Genomic DNA, 21,810 nt, shown 5'->3' with positions numbered 1-21,810 from the left:
TGGATCCATAGACAAGTATAAGGCAAGGATAGTGGTAAGGGGTTTTACTCAAAAGTTTGGCATTGATTATTTTGATACTTACTCCCCCGTTACTAAAATTGCAACCATTAGGACTTTAATTGCTCTTGCTTGCATTTTTGGTCTTGTTGTTCATCAAATGGATGTCAAAACTGTTTTTTTGAATGGTGACTTGGATGAGGAGATTTACATGGTCCAACCTAAAGGGTTCGTTGTTCCAGGACAAGAGGAGAAGGTTTGTAAGTTAGTCAAGTCATTGTATGGGCTTAAACAAGCTCCAAAGCAATGGCATGACAAATTCGATAAGACTATGACTGGTAATGGTTTTCATGTTAATGAAGGTGACTCTTGTGTTTATTTTAAGCATGATAGTCATGGTTGTGTAATTATTTGTCTTTATGTGGATGATATGTTGATTTTTGGGACTAACTTGGATCGTGTAAATGAGACAAAACAGTTTTTGAGTTCGAATTTTGAAATGAAAGACATGGGTGAGGCAGATGTGATTTTGGGAGTAAAAATCAAGAGGACTCCAAATGGCATCTGTCTTAATCAGTCACACTATGTTGAAAAACTTCTTAAAAAGTTTGAATCATTTAATGTCGATCCAGTTAAGACTCCCTATGACCCAAGTTTCCACTTAAAGAAAAATAATGGTAATCCAGTTAATCAGTCTGAATATGCTAGAATTATTGGTAGTGTTATGTTTCTTATGAACTACACTAGACCTGACATTGCTTATTCTGTTAGTAGGTTGAGCAGGTACACTCATAATCCAAGCAGTGATCATTGGATTGCTCTAAGGAGGTTGCTTAGGTACCTTAAGGGTACTATGGATTGGGGTTTGCATTACTCCAAATTTCCTGGAGTTTTGGAGGGTTTTTGTGATGCCAACTGGGTATCCGATAATGATGAAGTTAACTCCACTAGTGGCTATGTCTTCACCCTTGGGGGTGGAGCCGTATCCTGGAAATCTTGTAAGCAATCTTGTACTGCTATGTCTACTATGGAATCTGAGTTTATTGCTCTTGAATTGGCAGGTCATGAGGCAGAATGGTTGAGGAACATGCTTGCAGATATTCCACTGTGGGGGAAGCCAGCTCCTTCAGTTGCACTTCATTGTGATTCGCAAGCTGCTATTGCTGTTGCACACAACCATGCCTATAATGGGAAGAAGAGACACATCCGTCTGAGGCATAAAGCCGTCAGAAATTTGTTGTCTGAAGGGGTGATATCACTGGACTATGTTAAGTCCGAAAAGAACATTGCGGATCCGTTAACTAAAGGCCTATGTAAAAAACTAGTTTTGGAAACATCGGAAGAGATGGGGCTAAAGCCCGTTGTATGAATTGTGAAATAATGAACTCCTACTCACTATGAGTTCAAAGGGGAACGTTATGTAATAATTCGGAAGCACATTTTTATTTTTGTCCATCTCTAGATGTTTGTTTTGTGCTTAGCTACATATGAGAAGGAGGTTGAGCATACGGCTCTTAATGAACCCATATCCATATTTTTGGAGGTGTGTTGTAGCTCACACTTGATGGAGTTCACCTACTTAGGTGTGGAAGTGTGGCCGCTTCCTATGAGTATTTCGTGGGCTTATACTCTAGAGCACCTATGAGCATCCAGGCTGGACGTATGGCCAGTATAATGCGTCACCTTTATTCGCGGAATTTCAGAATATTATACATGTTCAATTGTGTGGCTCAAAGTGACGGGTCCCTAACTCCCTATTGAGTTCAAGACGAAGGTCACTTGGTAGGTGAGGGATCATAGCTTGATGTCCACTATGTGTTAATTCAAGTCGCGAGACATTGACACTTATGCAATTGTTTTGTTTTGCCCAGAATTCATTTTTTCATTCTTTTTCATATCTTCGAACCTGTGGGGGATTGTTGGAAGTTCTTGATATAAAACAAGAGTGTTGGGAAAAATAAGAGAGAGAGAGAGAAAAATAAATGAAAGGGGAAAAGTCCCACATTGATTGGGGAGGAAGGTTTTTCCTTGTTTTTATAATGTAGTGCTTTAGCACTACTCAGTTGAGTGAGTTGGAGGTGTGTGTTACTCCACACACACACACACGCGCGCGCGCGCCGAGCCGAGCCGGGTCGGGTCGGGCTCGGGCCTCGGGACTTGGGACTTGGGGTCTTGGGGAATGCGATGCGCGGGCGTGGGTCTTTGTTATCTTTTTGGAGAAATTTTATTTCCTTTTTCTTGTTAACAGAATATTCCCAAGTATCCGTTTTTTGACTGTTGGGATTTTCTGACTGTTGTGGGAATTAATCAGCCATTAATCCCTTGATTTTAGCTGATTAATTCACTCCCTTGTTTCTTGCCTCGTTTGTTGACTGACTAGATTAATCTGGTCATTTTCTTGGCCAGATTCTTCCCACCTTTCATGCTTTCCGTTTTTCCTCTTCACCCTATAAATATTCGGTGGTTTTCTTAGCCAAAATACACAACACAATCAGTCTTCTCTCTTCTCTAAACTTATCTAAACACATGTTCTTTCTGTTCTGTTTTCTGGGCAAGTATTCTGAGTTCCAGTCGGGTTTGTGAGTGCACATAAACTCCGGCGCCGTGCTTATCCTGGAGGGCGACCGCAATTGTCTACTGCACCGGGAGGTAGCGCGGAATCGTCTTTTAGGTCAGTGGTTCTCCACGACGCGGCTATTGTCAGTTTGGTTCACGCATCAAGAGATAAGTTATTTCTGTTTTATTGCTTATTAGTGTAACACCCTGCTCCAACATAGCATCCCTGTCACGGGTATCTTCACAGAGGAACAGAAAAATATTATTGAACTTCTGAACCGTAATATCCCCAAATTTGATCCAATGATGTGACACCCAATCTTGGATTCGACGCTCCGAAAAATGACGATAGTCTACAAACTTGCCAAGAACTAGATGAAGATGGAAATTGGAGTGTTGGGGTTTGTGATAAGGCGAATTCCGGTTTCGGATATCAGAAAATTGTGGTGAAGTCATATTAAATGAAAGGGGGAAGGAGAAAACTCGAGGAATAGAAATCAAGTAACCAAGGGAAACCAAACAGAGCACAAGAAAAACCAGTACTTAAAGGCTTGTGTTAACGAAAAAGCTAAAGAATTTAAGGAATAGAGATACTAACTATCATCGCCGGTGATACGGGATAGTCATCAAAGAGCTAAGGCCGCTGACGAACCGAACTCAGAGGTACGTCAATGGGCAGAGCCGTAGAGTAAGTGTCAACAAACTGTTCGATTGAATTGGGGTTTTCGACCTTATAGCTGTAATGAGTACGAAAACGTGAATTGATTGATAAAATTCCTTGATGAGTGGCAAGATGATTGATGAAGTTGATGAAGGTGGAAGACGGTGGAAGCGGTTGGGGATAAGGCTCTAGTTTTCTAGAGAGATGAGCTCTCAATTTAGAGAGATTTTTTTTGAACATCTATAATTGATACATTATGTAGGATGGTTACAATTTCTTAAAACATAATACCTGCTTCTTGCATTGTCGCATTTTAGATTCATACGTCTATATTTTGTATACTTGTTACCTTTTATGTTTTGTGACAACGGACCCTTTTAATGTTTTTTTTGGTAAACTACCCAATAATTCAAGTGTGCTACCTCGCAAAGGTTGTCTCGTCATGCTTATATTGGCTTATATTTGTGCCAAATTCAAAAACGTTCACATCCTATGACCTATCGAAGTGCTTAGCTTCTCGTGCCATGTGTAGGCACTCGAGCTTATAGCACTCTCTTGTTAGGTTGTACCATGTTCGTGTCATGTCAAACTGGTCATGGCCAATTGTACTTCTACGCATTTTATTTTCTCAGTATGACCCTAGATAAATCTAATATTTATAATTGTCTGGTTCAATATTAAGTGAAATTTACAAGGTCTAACCCGTCTGCAACCTAAACTACTTTAACCAAAACACAACATCACCTAACCTGAATGTGACTCGACAAGAGCCTAAATTGTACCCAAGCAAAGCATATACAAGAATACAACTAGCTTAACTTGGCTTGATAATGACCACGGTGTTTCAATGAAGAAATATGTAAATTTGCACCAATCTTAAGACATGCTAATTAAGTATATATTTGATTATGCTAAATTGCTAATAAATTGATTTGATCAATTAAAAATTGACTTTATTATCAAAACACCAATTATGATCAATTAAAAGATTAAAAAATTTAGTATGTTGATTTCCCTTGTTATTACATGGTTTTGGTTGGTGGTAAAAATTGAGGATTTACATATAATTGGGCCAATTGGTTATATGGTCAAATTCCCCACTTCTATTTGTAATTTATACTTTGTAACGAATAATGTCGTCGATCATTTGAAAAAAAAAAGGGTCTTTTTTAGGTAATCTTTTAGCTAGAAGGACGAGTATAAGAATTATGTTGAATCGGGTCAACTTTTGACAAGAAATACCTATCATGACTCAACTCACAAAACATTTTACTCTAAATGGGGTGTGTGATTGTTGCAAACGACGCGTGCTTCTTTGTGTTGCGCATCTACTGATCATCGATACGCATGCATTTGTGTACTTGTTACCTTTCACACCTTTTGTTTTTCAATTTTCTCGACCATAAATAGCACCCAACTCGAACCTAGACAGATTAGATAAACAAAATGCAGGCCCAATTCACAATTCTTTCCTTTCTTCTTCTTAATCTAATTATCCATCTCCAATTAAAATGGGTAGTTCATGCTCAATTAATTCCTGCAAAATTCGATGGATTTGTGTATGGAAATCCCAAGAAATTTAACCCAGAAACTATTTTAATTGAAGCTTTCTTTGACCCTGTTTGCCCAGATTCTCGTGATGCTTGGCCTCCTCTCAAACAACTTCTTCATTTTTATGGTTCTAAAGTCTCCCTTATTCTTCATCCTTTCCCTCTTCCGTAAGTCAACTCCTTCCATTTTTTTAGTGTTAGCTTCGATTTTAGTGTTTATCAATGGCATTAATTTTCTGGGTATTTCTTTTATTTTCAATTTGATTGGCTTTGGCTCGTGTTTTTGTATGATGCGTCACACACTCAATTGATGTCGGGTTTTATTGCTTTCATTTGGTTCATGTAGCCGACCCCACTTATGGGATTAAGGCTTTGATTGATCGATTAAAATTAAAGTAGTACATTGTTAAAGAACAATCTTTGTTGATTATCGTGGACTAGATGAGTCAATGCGTTGATTTCTGACTAGATTTTCACAATTACAACAGTGTCATCATCTTCAAGTCTCAGAATATATCCTGCCTTCAATGAGATTTGAAAAGGCTCGAATTGCACAAAATTGACTCTTTAAATAGTCCAGGGGATCAAAAACGGGGTATCCATCCTACATTCGAGTGTAAAATTACGGGTTTAAGATGGACATTGTTACTATAGAGTTCTGTAAGAGATTTGGTTTCCAGATGACTTACAGGAACATTTGACATGAAATCTTTGACTATGATAAACAATAAATAGAATCTTTGACAAGTAAAACAATAATTCATACAAGTATTTATTTAGTACCATGATTATGAGCATATGTATCTTAAATTAAGAGATACTCCGTATATATTTTGAATTACGATCAATTTATAGACAAATTAGGTTCTATAGCTCAAAACCATTTTTATTGGTGTAGGTGTTTTGTCAGAGAAAAGAAAATCATTCACCTTCAGAATGTCTTCTATGTGATATCGATGCTATTGTGAATTTGTTATTGTATTTCAGGTACCATGATAATGCGTTTGCAACGTCTCGAGCATTGCATATTGTTAATGAATTGAATAGTTCTGCAACATACCCCTTATGGGAAAGTTTCTTTAAGGAACAGGTTATATGCTCTTGATGGTTTTTTTTCTTCATATGTTTCTTAAATTCAGTCATATATATTGTTTCTATAATGTTTTTCATGATTAGCTCAGCTTTCTGCCTGAGTTGTAACTGTTTGACTGTTTTGGGATTGTTCTATTATGTGTTCTTCAATTTGAGATTCTATGAGCGACGTGTCCTCTTTGGAAACTTTGAATTGTCAGTTCTATTCTATTTGTGGTTTTTAGCTATTTTAGGTGCAAAACTGTAACCATTTGAGGTTGTAACGCTGATGTATCTGTCATATATTATCAGTGTTTGGCTCATTGGCTATCCAATATTGCAATGTCTAGCTCAATACTTAATGTCTTCATCGAAGTTCATGTCTTTTCCTACCATGGCTGGAATTTATCGCCTGCTTGATTCTGTTGTGAAGTTGAAGTTTTGAGGATTTTAGTAGTAATGTAGTATGTACAACTAAGAGACCAAATCTGCTTGAAACAACTAATGTGAATAAATTATCATCTGTAAGATGTAGTATTGTGCTGCTACATGTGATTTATGACCTATGATCTTTGCACCTTCCAACTCTGCCAGTGGATTTTCTGCTGCCAGTCCCAAGCCTGGATAAAGTAGGAGGGTTACGGTAGGCCAGTGACAACCAGTGTAAAATTTTGTCACATCGCTTAGCATGAGCCACAGTGACTGAGAGTAGTACTAGGATGGGTGACCTCCTGGGAAGTCCTCATGTTGATTCATATAGCCGACCCCACTAATGGGATTAAGGCGTTCAAGGCGAAGAAGAAGAAGAGCCCTGCACCCTTTCTTTTCTCCTCCAAAATGATGACACTAATGTAGAAGTTTGAGATATGTCATGTGGGCATCTAGTTTTAATAGTAGCAACAAAATATATTTCTCTGTGAAAGTTTCTGAAACCAGAAATTTCTGAGAGTAGTTGTGCAAGATTTTTTACTATAGTTTAGCTGTAACCCCTTCCTATTGAATTAGGAAAGTTTAATTAATTAAATCACATGTTTAACAGAAGGCTGTCTATAAATTCACTAGTAGTCTGTTACTGTGTTACCAACTGATATATTGAACTAAACAATCACTCAAGTATGTTGTTAATTGTTATATTTGTAATTTAATTTACGCCTGGGTTACATGGCCTCCCTTCTTTTTCAATGTCTGTATCTTAGCCTCTTATGTATAGTTTTCTTCCTTCTATATGTCAAATGAGCTATAGCTACAATTGAATGCTATACATAATTGGAGATATTTATTTTTAACACATACTGGACATGTGTTTGGAGGTTTGATGCAGAGCATCAATGTGTATTTGTTGTTTCTTGCTAATTAAGCCTTGCTATATGTGTGATACAGAGTAAGTTCTACAACACAGAGACTAGCAGCATGACGAGAAATGAGGTTTTAGATCACATTGTCGACTTCGTAACAAAATCTGTAGGTCATGCCTATTACTCTGATGTAAAATCTGGCTTCAGTGACAGGAAGACTGATCTCAAAACAAGGGTTTCATTCAAGGTACATATGCCATTAAAATTCCTTAAACTCTGACTCTCTTGTTTAGAATCACTCTAATTCCTGTCAAAAGTTTGCTTTCTATATTGTGCTCATCGCATCTCTACTGTACATGCAGTATGGTTGTTCAAGAGGCGTCTTTGGAACTCCGGCTTATTTTGTGAATGGCTTTCTTTTGCCTGATGTTGGCTCTCCAATAGATTACAATGGATGGAGGAAGATCATTGATCCACTTGTTAGTTCAAAGAGGGAATATGAATATATGTAGTATGAATCTTAATACCTCAGCATTGTATGTTTCTCTTAAGCCATCTTCTACTGTATATCCTAACAATGTGGATTGTAAACTTCCTCGAAATATGTAGATCAATTCCCTATCGCAGATTGTCTTGGTTGAAGTTAGTTTCCGACTTGAATGTTTGTTGTACTTGTTATATTCTTGAATATGGAGTATGCAATTAAAGTACATAAAGATCAAAGTGCCAACTCTCTAGTGTATTAAATGACTAGATAGAATAAATTGATTGTCCATTTAAGGGCCAAATCTTGGTCGACTGCTTGAAAATTATTTTTGCAAATTATTTGTGAATACTTGTTCTATTATGTAGGACATCTAAAGTTGGAGCATCACATAGCCAAGTTAGACAACTAGGAACTCGAACTCAATGGGAGGATTCAATTAAAAGTCCTTTTATGTTTATGTTGTACTAAGGCACTCTAGTGAAAAGGGTTTTTAAACAACTCTTTGAAACTTCCACTACAATTTTGCTACAAGAACATGGTTTTTTCGTAGATCGTAGTTGGTATCCATATAAAGGATTCAGTAAATGATCAACTAACTTAGTTGGTTAAAGTTTTGAGATAGTTGGTGAAAGTCTCAAGGTTTGGTACTCAAGATTTAAGATTAAATATTGTCTCCATAATTTGTTTATTGACTTTCTTTACACACACACAAAAGAATTGAAAAAAAATAAAAAAAAAATACCCCTAAAGTAACAAACACAATGAAATAACATTAGTTATTCATCCAATATAGCAAACATAATGAAATGAAATCAATTACAAGTAATAAGAAATGTGTTTAATTAAGATGAAATACGATACCTGATTAACGTATAAGGCAACAAAAAATTGTGATGCAATAAGGACTTTTGTTCCAATAATTGAGACCGATGGCATATATTGGTATTTGAATTTAACTGTACTTAATTAATTATTTTATATTTATTTAAATCTGATTAGAATTTATTAGAATGGTTTGAATGATTAAACTTGGTTTGAACTTTTTATAAACTCTTTAACCATTATTATTATTTGTAAAGTCATTACTAATAACTACAAAGCATATATACAATAAGAATTATAAATAAATTAGCTAGTAGTAATACAACTATTATGTACTAATATTATAAGGCAATTATATACATAATACTATGATCAATAAGTCTTATATGAGGCGGATTTACATTAATTTTATTATAAGATGGCCAATTTCAGTATAACTTTAACAATTACTATAGCAGCTTTAACCGGTCTAAGGGTAAATTCGTAATGAGTTCAACTTTTTTTATGTGTATTTTCTAATATATACATGTTTAAAAAAAAAAGGTAATATGATTAATATAATGCATTATAAGTGTTTTTCTAAGGCCTTGTTTGGTTGGATGTAAAACATTTGCAATGCAAAAATAGTTTTCATGAAAAACATATTATCAAGGAAAACAACGCTAGCAAGATAGTTTTCCTTTGTTTGGTTATTACAAGAAAAGTTAAAGAGAAATTAAAAATAGGAGTGGACATGTGGGGATGGGTGAGAGGAAAGTAAAAAGGAGATAGGGAGAAGGAAGAAAAATGTGGCTTCCCTTGTTTTGTAAGGGAAAATGTTTTCCAACCTTGGGAAAATTATTTTTCACCCCTTTACAAACCAAACAAAGGAAAATGGGAAAAAAAAAAAAAGGAAAACCATTTTCCATGAAAATATTTTACATCCAACCAAACGGGGTCTGTGTTAGGAAAATGGTAAATTTTATAGTATAATAGGGTAACTCTAATCCGTTATATAATAATTTAATTAAAGTTTGCCCGTTAATTATAAATTATTGCACTATGATATTATAATATATATACTACTCCGTATTAGTATAATAATATTTACTCCCTCCGTAGGTTAATAAGTGAAACATTTTTACTTTCTGCAGTATTCATCTAATTCACTTAACTATGTTTGTGACTTATACGTAAGAATAAATATAGTCTTGTGTGTTTGTACTTGTTGGAATAGTATCAATAAATAGTTTATTATTATTCAACCGTTTTAAGTTTTACTTATTAATTATTAAAGATATTATCTGTCAAAGATTTGCATTGGGATACATGCACTAGATAAATGCTTCACTTATTTAACTATGGAGAGGATTATTACATTAGATTTGATTGGAACTTAAGCTAGCTAATTGTCAAATTAGTTGCCATGCCACATAAAATTTCAAGCTAACCCTACTCTTTAAAGCTTGTTTTCCCCAATAGTTAGCAAGTACAAGTTAAATAAGCTTGGATTTCTTAAACAAATTTTTAAAAATCAATTTACTAGCTTAGGGCAGCCAACGCGCGCAGCGCGCGCGGAGTGGCTTGCCCTTTCTTGATGTTTATATTGGGTTGTGTTTAAACTCTTCTCGACATTGAGCTTTTAGGAAAATTAGTTTGCTAAATTAATGGAACTTGTATATTGAGTTGTGTTTAAACTTTTTCTGCACTACTTTTCCTCAGGAAACATCTATGCAATTATTCAACAGTGCAATATTGTTAAAACATCTACAAACTTAATTAGAAATAATTAAATATAATTCAAAATCATAGAACACACATATCTATATCTATATCTATATCTATCTATAATCTATATCTATACTTAGTATTTAAAATCACAAACCACAAATTTATACTAAGCCACATGTCTCCATAATCACTCATATGCCATGACATGTCACCTCTCTTAATCCATTCTTTTTAAATTCCCATTTTAATATAAAAACTAGTGAGTGAACCCGGGCGTTGCCCCGAGTTACTACTGTTGTAGACGTACAATCAATAAATTTTTTAGAAAACTTTTCAAAACTGCAATTTGACATTGTCAAACCAAAATTGAGTTATTCTTTAATTATAGTTTTTTAATTTTTTAATTGAACCTTGTGGTTTGCACTTATATGAATTTTTTTCTATACAAATAACATAGTTGATATTGGCTTAGATGGTTAAATAGTAATATGTGTAATAAGAGGTTTAGGAACGTTTTTTACTATGCGGAGTACAAAGTAGAGAATAAGGAGTGAAGTAGGAAATAAATATGTGTTTTTTTTTATAATAATTAAACCATACGGTTTAAAGTTATGTATATTTCTTTTTCATAATTATAACATGTTTGATAATTAGCTTAGATGGCTAAAGAGTCAATTTTGTTGTAAGTGATTTGGGGTTCAAATCCTCTTATCATCATTTTTTTTATTTAGTGATGGTGTGGTATGTGGAGATGTTGGGTAGGTGACATGGCGTCGTCAAATGTTTGTGAAGTGATGTGGCGTCATGAATTGTTGGTGAAGTGACGTGGCGGTAATTTAGAAGAGGCTACGTGGCGCATAGACATTTTTATAAACGCCTTTTAATATATTAGTTTAGACAAGGAAAAATTGCTCCCATAAATCCCAACTTTGCCTCGTCCGCCCAAATTAATCCCTACTTTCGTTTATTATCTATTGCACCGAACTTTGGGGGGTATTAATTTTCGTTGCACCCAACAAGTCATCCAACATGATGTAGCAGGTTACCTAGACACGTGTCAACACGTGATAGGTCCAAAAAAAATTAAAAAAAAGAAAAAATAAATAAAAACAAAAATTAAAAAAAAATAAAAAAAAACTCTTAAACCCAGCCACCACCCCCATTCCCGGAAAACACTGCATCACCACCCCACCCCGCTGGAAATACGCGCCCATCCCCGAAAACTCCTCCCCCGCCGCCGGAAACCGCCGCCCAGCCACCCCTTCCCTTCCCCCACCCCCGAAAACCCCTCCCCAGCAGCCCAACCACCTCCTAAACCCCCTCCCCACCCCCGAAACCCCCCTTCCCAACAACGCCTAATCCTTACCCCTTCGACAATCAGCCACGAAATCGGCCACAAACGGCCGAAATCGGCCGGTGTAGGGTATTTAGCCCCAACATCGGCCAATTTCGGCCATTTGTGGCCAATCTACGTGGTCGATTTCAGGGAGGGGGTTGCGTTGTGGCCACTATTGGTGCCCAATTTTGGTGGGGAAACGGCCGGTTAGGCCTTTGATGGGTTTTCCGGTAGTATTGGCTAGGAAGGGAGTGCGTCGGTGGTGGTAGTGTGGTGAGTAGGGCATTTGTCGATGGTGGTGGTGTGGTGGTGGAGGTGCGGCAGCTGGGTTAGTTTTAGGATTTTTTTTTTTTACATTTTTCTTTTTCTTTTTTTTATTTTCTATATTTTTTTTTCCTTCCAATTACATATTGACACGTGTGCAAAAAAAAAAAATTAGAAATGTTTACCTGATTTACCGGTTGCAGGTCATTTGGGTGCAACGAAAATTAATACCCCCTAAAGTTGGGTGCAATAGATAATAATCAAAAGTAGGGATTAATTTGGGCGGACGAGGCAAAGTTGGGATTTATGGGAGCAATTTTTCCTAAAAACAAAATATATAAATAATGTTTGAGTCTTTAATCTTTATGCATTCTAAAACTTACAAATTTAACTAAGAAAATTAAGTGTTACATATTCAATATAATGAATTAAAGTTAAACTAATTAGTGTTCATTATATTAACAAAGTCTTTTCATCTCCTAAACTTAAATATAACTTAAACCAATGTGTCATCTCATGCCCTACAAAAACACCGACACTTTTCAAGAAAAATAACCTAAGTAACAACCCGTGCATTGAACGGGTCAAAAGGCTAGTTAGTATTTAAAAACACAAACCACAAATCTATACTAAGCCACATGTCACCAGGCCATAATCACTCATATGCCACATGTCATCTCTCTTAATCCTTTCTTTTTAAATTCCCATTTTACTAAAAACAAAATACATAAATAATGTTTGAGTCTTTAATCTTTATGCATTCTAAAACTTACAAATTTAAGTAAGAAAATTAAGTGTTTCACATTCAATATAATAAATTAAAGTTTAACTAATTAGGGTTCATTACATTAACAATAAAATAGTTTTTACATCTCCTAAACTTAATTATAACTTAAACCAATGTGTCATTTCATGCCCTATAATATCTTTGTACATATACCTAACTAAGTTCCACAACAACACCGACACTTTTTAAGAAAAATAACCTAAGTAACAACCCATGTATCGAACGGGTCAAAAGGCTAGTTATATATTAACAAAAGTAATTTAACATTGCACATGCATATAATAATGGAAAAGTTTTCCGGAGCAGTTACTATTTGCTAGTGTATACTCTCGATCATCTAACCTATAACTAGTAATTACTCTACATTAATTATATGGGATTAAGTATATGAAACTAAGGCCCTGTTCTTTTCACCTTAAACACAATAATATTAAGTAAAAATAATTTCAGTTCAGTAAAAATAAGTTCAGTTCAGTAAAATTAATTTCAGTTCAGTAAAAATAAGTTCAGTTCAGTAAAATTCAGTTTTATTAAAGAAGAATTATAATAGAAAATCAGTAAAAATAATTTCAGTTCAGTAAAAATAATTTCAGTTCAGTAAAATTAAGTTCAGTTCAGTAAAAATAAGTTCAGTTCAGTAAAAATAATTTCAGTTCAGCAAAATTAAGGTGAATCAAACAGGGCCTAATAAAGTGAAACAGTTACACCCAACTCGCAAAAACATTAGCATTATTGCAACTCAATTGTAGCCTTTAAACCCTTATAATTCCCTTGATTTCCTTCTTGCTTTTTTCCCCTTTTCACTGTAGTCAGTTTGATTATTTTCTTTCTTCCTAGTACATCCACTTAAATTCGGTATAATAATCAGATTCATTTCATTAGTCTCAATGACATTTATTAAAAATAATTATGTGTAAGTCGTTAATTTTGACTTTCACAAAGAAACAACCTTTTGCTTGTCCAGTTGATAAAGTTGTCATGCAATTAGACTATAAACCCCATTAAATATCAAACATTTTAAATTTTATTATTTCATTTCATTTTTCATTTAATTTAATTAATTGAGTAGAAAGATCTTTCAAATTCATATATCTAATGGAGTCATCTTATTAATTTCGGTCATGAGAGGTGAACTTTAAATTTACCAAAAATAGATTTACCTATAACTAAATAAATAATATAAAAGTGCATAAATGTAAGGAGAGAGAAAGTTCAACAATCATTATATCTGTACATGTGGAAGGACATAAATGTAAAAAATTACCTATGTGGTTAAAAACATAAACAAACATTTTGAAGAGCATATAGGTCCGTGCACTATTCATAAGCGCAATCTCCCACTTTTTATACGGTAGGGATTAATATTTCAAATTTCTAAACTTTTCTCAAGCAAATAAATTAGCTTGCCGCTTTTTATTTTTAAGCCTCAATGGTAATGGTCAAATGAGTAAGGGACTTTTGAAGCAAGTAAGTCCCTATCTACTAGGGTTGTTTAGTTTAGGATATTGGAGAAATTGCAATCTGAATCTGATTCAACATTTTTGTATATCCGGAATTTCGATTTGGATTATCAGATCAGATATTTTTTAACACCCAAACTATCTACAACCATTGTAGTTGCTATTATTCCATATATAAGAAGTTACTTTTAAATTGTAATTAGCTTTTCAAGCTAACCTAAAATCTAACTTCCCCAAAAAAAAATAAAAAAAAATTGACAATATTATTAACATCAACATCATAAACATCCCCTTTAATGTCCCCTAAAGTTTAATCTCCAAATCTAACCTTGTCATAAACAATAAAAATTGTAACTTTAAGTAGATCAAAGTCCTTAATGTAGCTAAGAATGAAACTCCTAGAGAATAAAGAGTTTGTACTTATTAGGGAAAAAATAATAAACCGGTAAAAGACACAAACTCGAACCGGCCATTTAAAAAAAGAAAAAACCGGATTAAACCGTTCAGAAAGAAGGTGGTTAGGGTAGTTTTGAACGGAGTATAAAAGCAATAGAAGAAGCCAGTCAGCAGTTTTAGGGCTGAAAAAGAAGATACAAAGCCGAACATCAGGGCTCCCTTCTCTTACTCTTCAAGGTTTTCTCCATTTTCTCTCTCCTTTATTTTTTCCCAGATTCAACCTTTTCTCCTTCAATTTCCTCTGTTTTCCTGCAATTTAATTAATTTTTTTTGAATTTTTTTGAATTAATTTTGGTTGTTTTTATTAAAATTAATTTATTTTTGTTGCAGAAAAAAAATTCAGAGAGAAAATGGAACAATACGTAAAGGTTGAGAAGCCGAAAGTGGAAACTCCGATTGATGAAAATGAGATTCGCATTACTAGTCAAGGCAGGATGCGCAGCTATATCACTTATGCCATGACTCTTCTTCAGGTTTTTTTATTCATAATTAATTAACATTTTTTCAAAATTTTAAGGTATTTTTTTGGATGAATTTGTACATTTGGTTGATTTTTTTGTTATTTTTTTGTAATTAATTGTTGTACTAGGTTAATTTTTATATGATTAAGTGAATTATTTAATAAGTGCTTACTTGTTTGAATTTTTTGTGAAAAGGTGGTGTTATTTTTTTAATTGTTTGCAAATTGATGCTTTATTTTATGAATAGCACTTAATGTTGAGGTTTTTGGAACAAATGATAGTGTTGTCAATTTGGCCCGATAATTAATAGTCGTGTTGATAGTGTAATTTGAACTAATCCCGTGACAACTAAAGTTGGATTGAGGGAGGAGTTGTACTGTTATCTGAACTTCTTGTTGTGAAAGACAAGACTTGATATCACTGAGATTCTTAATTAAAGTTTTGTTGATAATTTATCTCATCATTCTTGCTACACTGTTAAGGGTAGCTTGGATAATCCAATCATAAACCATCACTAGTTTAGGAAATTCGATAACTTTGTGTTGGGTAGCACTGGTGTTTTCGAACAACAGGAGTAGGCCACACATTTGATTTCTGAGCGCTGTGCAATATGAATGAAGAAAATGTCTGTTGGAGGGTTGGGCCACAACTTGGGTGCTGGACAACTTGGCAAAGGTAGTATCAATGAAGAGAGAAGTGAAGAGTGAAGCTTGTTTGAACGGAAGAGCCAGGAGGATTGAGCGTAAGTAAGTGCGTAACATATGCAAATGAAGTGAGGTGAGAAAGTGGAGTGCTTGGAGGGAAATGAACTGAGGACTGCTGAATCATTTTGGAGGTTATTGGCCATTTTCTTGAATTCTTTATTAGAAATATGTGCCTTTTGTTTCCTAACTTTTCTTGCTCTACGTTACATGACTGTTGATTCATTTAGTGGCCTTTCATTTGGTCTTTAGATGCTTTGAGGTGAGGTATAATAAAGATGGAAATTTTGTGTGTTTGAGTTGCAATATGGATAGAAAGCATAGCTTATAATTTTTGGCTGGAATAAGACAGAAAAAAGTGCAAGTGGACTCTGAAGGTCAACAAAATTGGATTTTAATTTATTTAAGAGTTTGTTGAACTGATTTGATTACCCTGTTACTTATTTACTGCTATTATGGAAGTATGGAGCAAATTTTGTCTTTTTTACCATAAAAAAATAATTCTCTCGTGGAATGTCGTGGAATGTCATTTTTGTTGAGTTCTCTTTGTAGGGGCCCAGCACATTGTGCTATCATGTAACCACCTGTCTCCCAAAAACAACTTCCATAGCTTTGTCAAATTGAGTAGTAGTTTTCTAACACACCAGTTCTGATTTCTAACCCGTGGAAACTATTGTGTTAACCAGTAAATGTGGTGTTTAATTAGATGATAGATCTTCTTTGACATTGAAGATGTTCTCTACATTTACCTTAAACATTCACATGTAGGTTGGGTTTTGTCTGTTTATTTACAATTTGATGTGTTGGTGGCGACTTTGCAAAGGCATTTCTTTTTTTGATCTTCATTCTTGTCTCCTTTAAAGCATTTATGAATTTCTGTTGTGTAATTTTTCTAAATTTTTTCTTGTCTTAAATTCAGGAGAAAGGTTCGGATGAAATTGTGTTTAAGGCTATGGGTAGAGCAATTAACAAGACTGTGACAATTGTGGAGCTGATTAAGGTATTTCTTGTCTCATACATGATCTTTCTGAGTCTCTGGCTTAAAGTACATTGTCATTTTATTCTATTATACTCATTTGCAGAGAAGAATTGTTGGCTTGCACCAAATCACATCGATTGGATCCACAGGTATCACTGATACATGGGAACCATTAGAGGAAGGCCTTAATATGTAAGAATTCTCTCGTATGTTTGGAGCAGGCTAATTTTACCTTTGTTTGTACCTATTTCTTCTTGTCTAGGTTTAAGTTAAGTTTATTGTTGCTTTGATTTCACAACGTGCATTTATTTGTATCGCCTGAGCTCTGATTCACATTTGTTATTCCAGTATTGAAACCACGAGGCATGTTTCGATGATTACTATTACCCTTTCAAAGAATGAGAAGGACACATCTGCAATTGGGTGAGTTGGCATTTGCTGCTTACTGTTTTTGTAATATTAAGTTGTGGTTAAATTTGTTGTGACACAGGCTGGAAGAAAAAGGATGATGTTAGTCTGTAACAATGTATAGTTGTTGATATAATAACTGATAAATGTTACTTTCTTTCCTGTGATTAAAATTTCATGTAGCTTACAGTATTCCTGGCTTTGGTTGGTGTTGTACCCAATATCAGTGGGAGATTCTACCTGATAATCTTTTTCTTATCTAGTGTAATATCGAAAGTGTCAGGTGTTAAAACTAGATTTGATAGATACTCTAGCTACAGTATTTTGTAGGAGTCTTTTACTGTCTTTTATCATTTCCTGAATTATTCATCTTACATGTTTCATAAAATTACAATGGCCATCTGAACTAATTCATTTCCTTTACTTTTCTTTCTTTTTTTGGAATATGGGATCTGAGCTTTTGACTTTTGAGAATATATTAATGTAATACAGACTATGTTTCTTGTGGATTGTTTTTTAATGTCCTGTTTATTTTATAACATAAATCCTTCTTTGTATTGTTCTATAGGTATCAGCCTCCATTGCCCGCTGATCAAGTGAAAGAATCAAATGATTATGATTATTATGAAGGAGGTATTATATATCTATCATGAGTTGATTGTCAAAGTTATTTATTAAAATTCTTAATCATGAACACCTAATTTTTAGAGGGCTCTCCAAATGCCCGAGGCCGGGGTCGTGGTGGTAGAGGAAGGGGAAGGGGCAGAGGTCCACCAGGTTTGTTATTTCTGCATCCTTTTAATTGTAATATTAATTTTTTGGACCCGGATTGTGCTTAAGCCTCTCCATTGGAACATTTGTTCTTTGGTGTAACTTTGTGAAATTGATGCAGTTTCTCTTGGTCTAACATGAGTGTAGTTAAAATTCTCTTTCATTAGAGAGACTGTTAAATATATTTTAACGGTATTCTGTTACATATTAAAATATGGGGACATAATGACAATCTATTTCAGGCAATGGATTTATGTCTGCTGATTATGATGACGGAGGCTGGGATCAGAACCGAGGCTATCCCAGGGGTAGGGGCAGAGGAAGGGGCCGTGGCTTTCGTGGCCGTGGAAGGGGAGGGTTCAATTACAATGGTCCAATGGTAGATCCCCAGCAAGACGCGGGAGGTTACGTGCGAGGTCCACCACCTGTCCAAAGCCGTGGTAATTCTTCCTTAATTGCCCATAACTTTCATATGTTTGTTGAGTTGAACAGAAGCTCATAGAATTAGGTCCATCAGGTCCTTGTTCCTGCAATTGAGCTTCAAATGTGACAGGCTGATCAAATCATGTGATTGTTTGATCTATCTTCTGATAATATGGTGTTAGGCTTGTCCATGTACCTGGATTTTCAATAGGGCCGTCCCAATGATTATGGAGGCCCTGTGTGATTAAGAATGAATCGGGCCCTTATTCAATTTACTGTCTAAAATTAAATGCAATGCTAGCAAATTGTGGATGATGTGTCAAGTTGTTTATAAGTCTTTAAGGGATAATACTTGAAACATAAGATTAAACCCTTTCTAGATCATCTGTCACTTTTGGCTCTTTTTAATCTAGCTAACTGGATTTTTGTGCTCAGGTTGCTTTAGATTTCCTTGTTTTTACTTTTTGTTATTTATTTATTTATTTTTTTTTTAGGCTGATTTTATTCATTGTATTTGTTAGATTTATGTGTGTATAATGTTAGTTCAAGGAAATTTTGGAGTGTTGCTCATTGGTGACAGGGAAAGCAGGATGATGAATATATGAAGCTTAGCAGTCATTGATTGCTACGTGTAATTGTTTATGTTGCCTTCACTACTATGGGAAATAAATGACGAAATAGTTATAAGGGAATGATGAATGAATACATTAATTGGTTCATTTGGTTGTGTGGAAAAAATAAAGTAATCTAGGCACAATTTGTGTTTCTCACAATAATTGGTCCTTGGACTGCTTTCTAAAATGCTTGATTAGCAACCATTGAGCTACACCTTAGCATTTACATAAAAGTTGCAACTGTTCTACTATAATATTCTTACACTTATTTGAGGCTCCAACGACCTTAGCAGCATATGGGTCCTGTGCAGTTGCATAGCCTGCACTTGTTAAGGGTTGGACCTGATATTCAATAGGTCAGAGCAATCAGCATAACTTTTTATGCTGGTGTATTTTTTATCAATCAATTGAAGCATTAAGAGTTGTTCTACTGGCATTTTTTTTCCTTCTGTTACTTGTTGGGGGTAAGACCTGGCTGTCTTTTTTAATTTCTGCTGTCTATAGTCATGACAGGATTGAATTAATTACTACCAAGACAGACTGATACGATTCTCTGATATGTGATTGTGTTTTTATTATAGGTCGTGGTCGCGGGAGGGGAGGAGGTCGTGGAAGGGGTGGCCGAGGTGGGCGTTCCAATGGCCCTGCTCCGGTTGCTGCTGGAGATGCTTAATTGTTCTACCTTTGAACAGATAATGCGCAGGGGTACCTGTTTTGGAAGTGTGTAATGCCTGCTCTGTCTCTATGTTTGACATTGGTTTCTTTTTTGTTGTCAACTAATTGTACTTTTTAGGACATCAAGAATGTGTACCATTATAGACTGTAGTTTAGATTAAAGTTTCGTGTAGCCCAATTTGTGGCAATTTTTCCTTTTTCTTTCCTAGAAGAGTAGGTTGAGTATTTGTTTCGGTAAATGTATTTTGTTCCTTATTACATTGGTGAGCAGTGCATTCTTTTATTGTTTACGTTGGCAGGATTCTGATCGTCACAACATTACCATCCTCGCACAAATTAACTCCAGCTATCAATGCTGTTAGGGAACTGTTGTATGATGTAAATGGTTCTCTGAGGAGGTCGGCTCTCAAGGCCGTCCTTAGTCCATGTATAGCTACTGTTTACAAAAATTACAACCACAGTGCGGATATGAAGGATTGTATTTTGAGACTTGTGACCGCCACAATCACTGTTGGGATACTAATTGATAAAGACTCAAGACTGTTGATATTTGGTTTTATAAGTCTTCCAGAAAATATACAGTTTTAAAACAAGATATGCAGAAAGCAGAGTGTAGCTCATAATAGGTTTTCTAACACTTCCAAGTGTTTTAACTCCTGGAAGAATCTTTAGGCTCTTCAAGTGCAACCAAAATGGAAGCTTTTCTTATGGTAATTGCTTCACAATGATTTGATAAACAACTGTGAGCTTTAACATTGGGCCGTCCTGATCCAAGGCGGTCTTTGCCACCTTGGGAATTGCTTATAGCTATAACAATTTGGAAGGGTGGAAGCCATGACATTCACTCAAAATTTAATGGACACTTTTCTGTTTCATATTGAATCCGAGATTATATTCGTCTTTTATTACTGTATTGTGTTGCTACCTTCATTGGTACTCTCTGGAGTCATTGCCTAAATTTTATGCAGCTCATATGGGGTTCAAATCGTCAGGCACATGTATGACTACCACGGCAATAGATGGCTACTGTTTTGAAGATACATAATGAGCTAGAATGGGTTGGTGCTTTAATAATGATCGAACTTGTAGGCTTTAGATCGAATTATTGGAGGAACTAAATTTGGCAAGGGATTACTAGCATCGCATCAAGAGGCTCTAGCATGTTTATAAGGTCTTCAATGGGCTTCAGAGCTGAACATTCTATCTGTTTTAGTTTGGTAAACTAAGGAGTTTAGGGGAAGGGTATGAGATTAAGGAAGGGAATAAGGGAGAAAGGAAAGAAAAAGTCACTGATTTTGTCGTTTGTTTTAAGGATTTTTTGACTTTTACCACCAAAAAAATTTTAAAATAGTTTTTAACCACCTATATCAAGAAAACCGTTAAATCTAACAATTTAAAAAAAAATTACTATTTTCGTACGCAAAACATGTTTTTCATAGGATTAGGGGGGGGCATTTTGGGCTTAAAGATCCAATTTGAGGTCAAAATTGATCAGAAATACCTTGTTTTGCGTGTTTATGCAAATCGAGATATTTTTAAACACGTAAAAGGAAGCATTTTCGATCATTTTTGGTCAATTCTAATCTCAAATTGGATCAAAGAGCCAAAATGCCCCCAAAACCCCTAAAGACCATGTGTTTGACACAAAAATCAAAGAATTTTAAAAATTCCTCAAAAAATTCCTTGTATTAGAAAAGGGAAAAAAACCCTTCTTTCTCCTATCCTTCATGAAACCACCAAACTCCTCCCCTCTCAACCCCATCTCCACCTCCTCTTGTCTACAAACACACTAGCTAGCACCAATCCACACTAAACTTAAATGCTCCACCGCACATTTGCACCACCTTGGCCACTAGTGAGTAGTGACTGCCTCTCACTTTCTCTCCATTTCTCTTAGATCTAGGGTTTTTTTTTTTTTTTTTTTTTTATTATTATTATTATTTTTTTTATTTTATTAGTGGGTGGTTTTCGGGGTGAGGGTGTGTTGTTTGGCGGCAAGGGTGGTTTCTCAAGGAAGGAGGTGAGCTTTCTGCCTTTATGGTGGGTGGGAGTGGATTTTTTTGGGTGAAAAATGGTGTTTCAGGTGTGAGGGGATGCATTTTCGTGGTGGTTGATGTGGGTTTTTGGTGGTGATTTGCTAGTAAGGAATGCTAGGGTGGCGGTGTTTGTGGAAAGAAAGTTACCAGGAAAGGGCCACGTAAGGAAATCAACAAGTTACTGACCACATATAAGAATTTGTATAATACTACAAAGATTTCTAACATACTTCTTTTATTTTGGTAAATATGTATGGAATTTTTTTTTAAGTAAAAATTATAAAAATTGA

At 35.1% G+C, this 21,810-nt stretch overlaps 2 protein-coding genes across 2 annotated transcripts; both read left to right on the top strand.

The window, feature by feature from the left end:
• Nucleotides 1-4,626: 4,626 nt before the first annotated feature.
• LOC145614990 (uncharacterized) lies at nucleotides 4,627-7,850 on the top strand. Its single transcript, XM_081670074.1, has 4 exons — nucleotides 4,627-4,932; nucleotides 5,752-5,854; nucleotides 7,216-7,377; nucleotides 7,493-7,850. The coding sequence occupies exons 1-4, from the start codon at nucleotides 4,661-4,663 to the stop codon at nucleotides 7,640-7,642; spliced, it is 687 nt and encodes a 228-aa protein (XP_081526200.1). The 5' UTR covers nucleotides 4,627-4,660; the 3' UTR covers nucleotides 7,643-7,850.
• Nucleotides 7,851-14,530: 6,680 nt separating this feature from the next.
• LOC145615147 (uncharacterized) lies at nucleotides 14,531-19,774 on the top strand. Its single transcript, XM_081670218.1, has 9 exons — nucleotides 14,531-14,629; nucleotides 14,783-14,925; nucleotides 16,534-16,614; nucleotides 16,697-16,785; nucleotides 16,942-17,016; nucleotides 17,570-17,634; nucleotides 17,710-17,778; nucleotides 18,015-18,212; nucleotides 19,391-19,774. The coding sequence occupies exons 2-9, from the start codon at nucleotides 14,803-14,805 to the stop codon at nucleotides 19,480-19,482; spliced, it is 792 nt and encodes a 263-aa protein (XP_081526344.1). The 5' UTR covers nucleotides 14,531-14,629; nucleotides 14,783-14,802; the 3' UTR covers nucleotides 19,483-19,774.
• The last annotated feature ends 2,036 nt before the right edge of the window (nucleotides 19,775-21,810 follow it).

The sequence above is a fragment of the Chenopodium album genome, chromosome 25, assembly GCF_948465745.1.
Source record: "Chenopodium album chromosome 25, dcCheAlbu1.1, whole genome shotgun sequence".
NCBI classification, from domain to species: domain Eukaryota; kingdom Viridiplantae; phylum Streptophyta; class Magnoliopsida; order Caryophyllales; family Amaranthaceae; genus Chenopodium; species Chenopodium album.
Note: the sequence above shows the minus strand (reverse complement) of the source record. Positions and strands in the feature narration are given on the sequence as shown.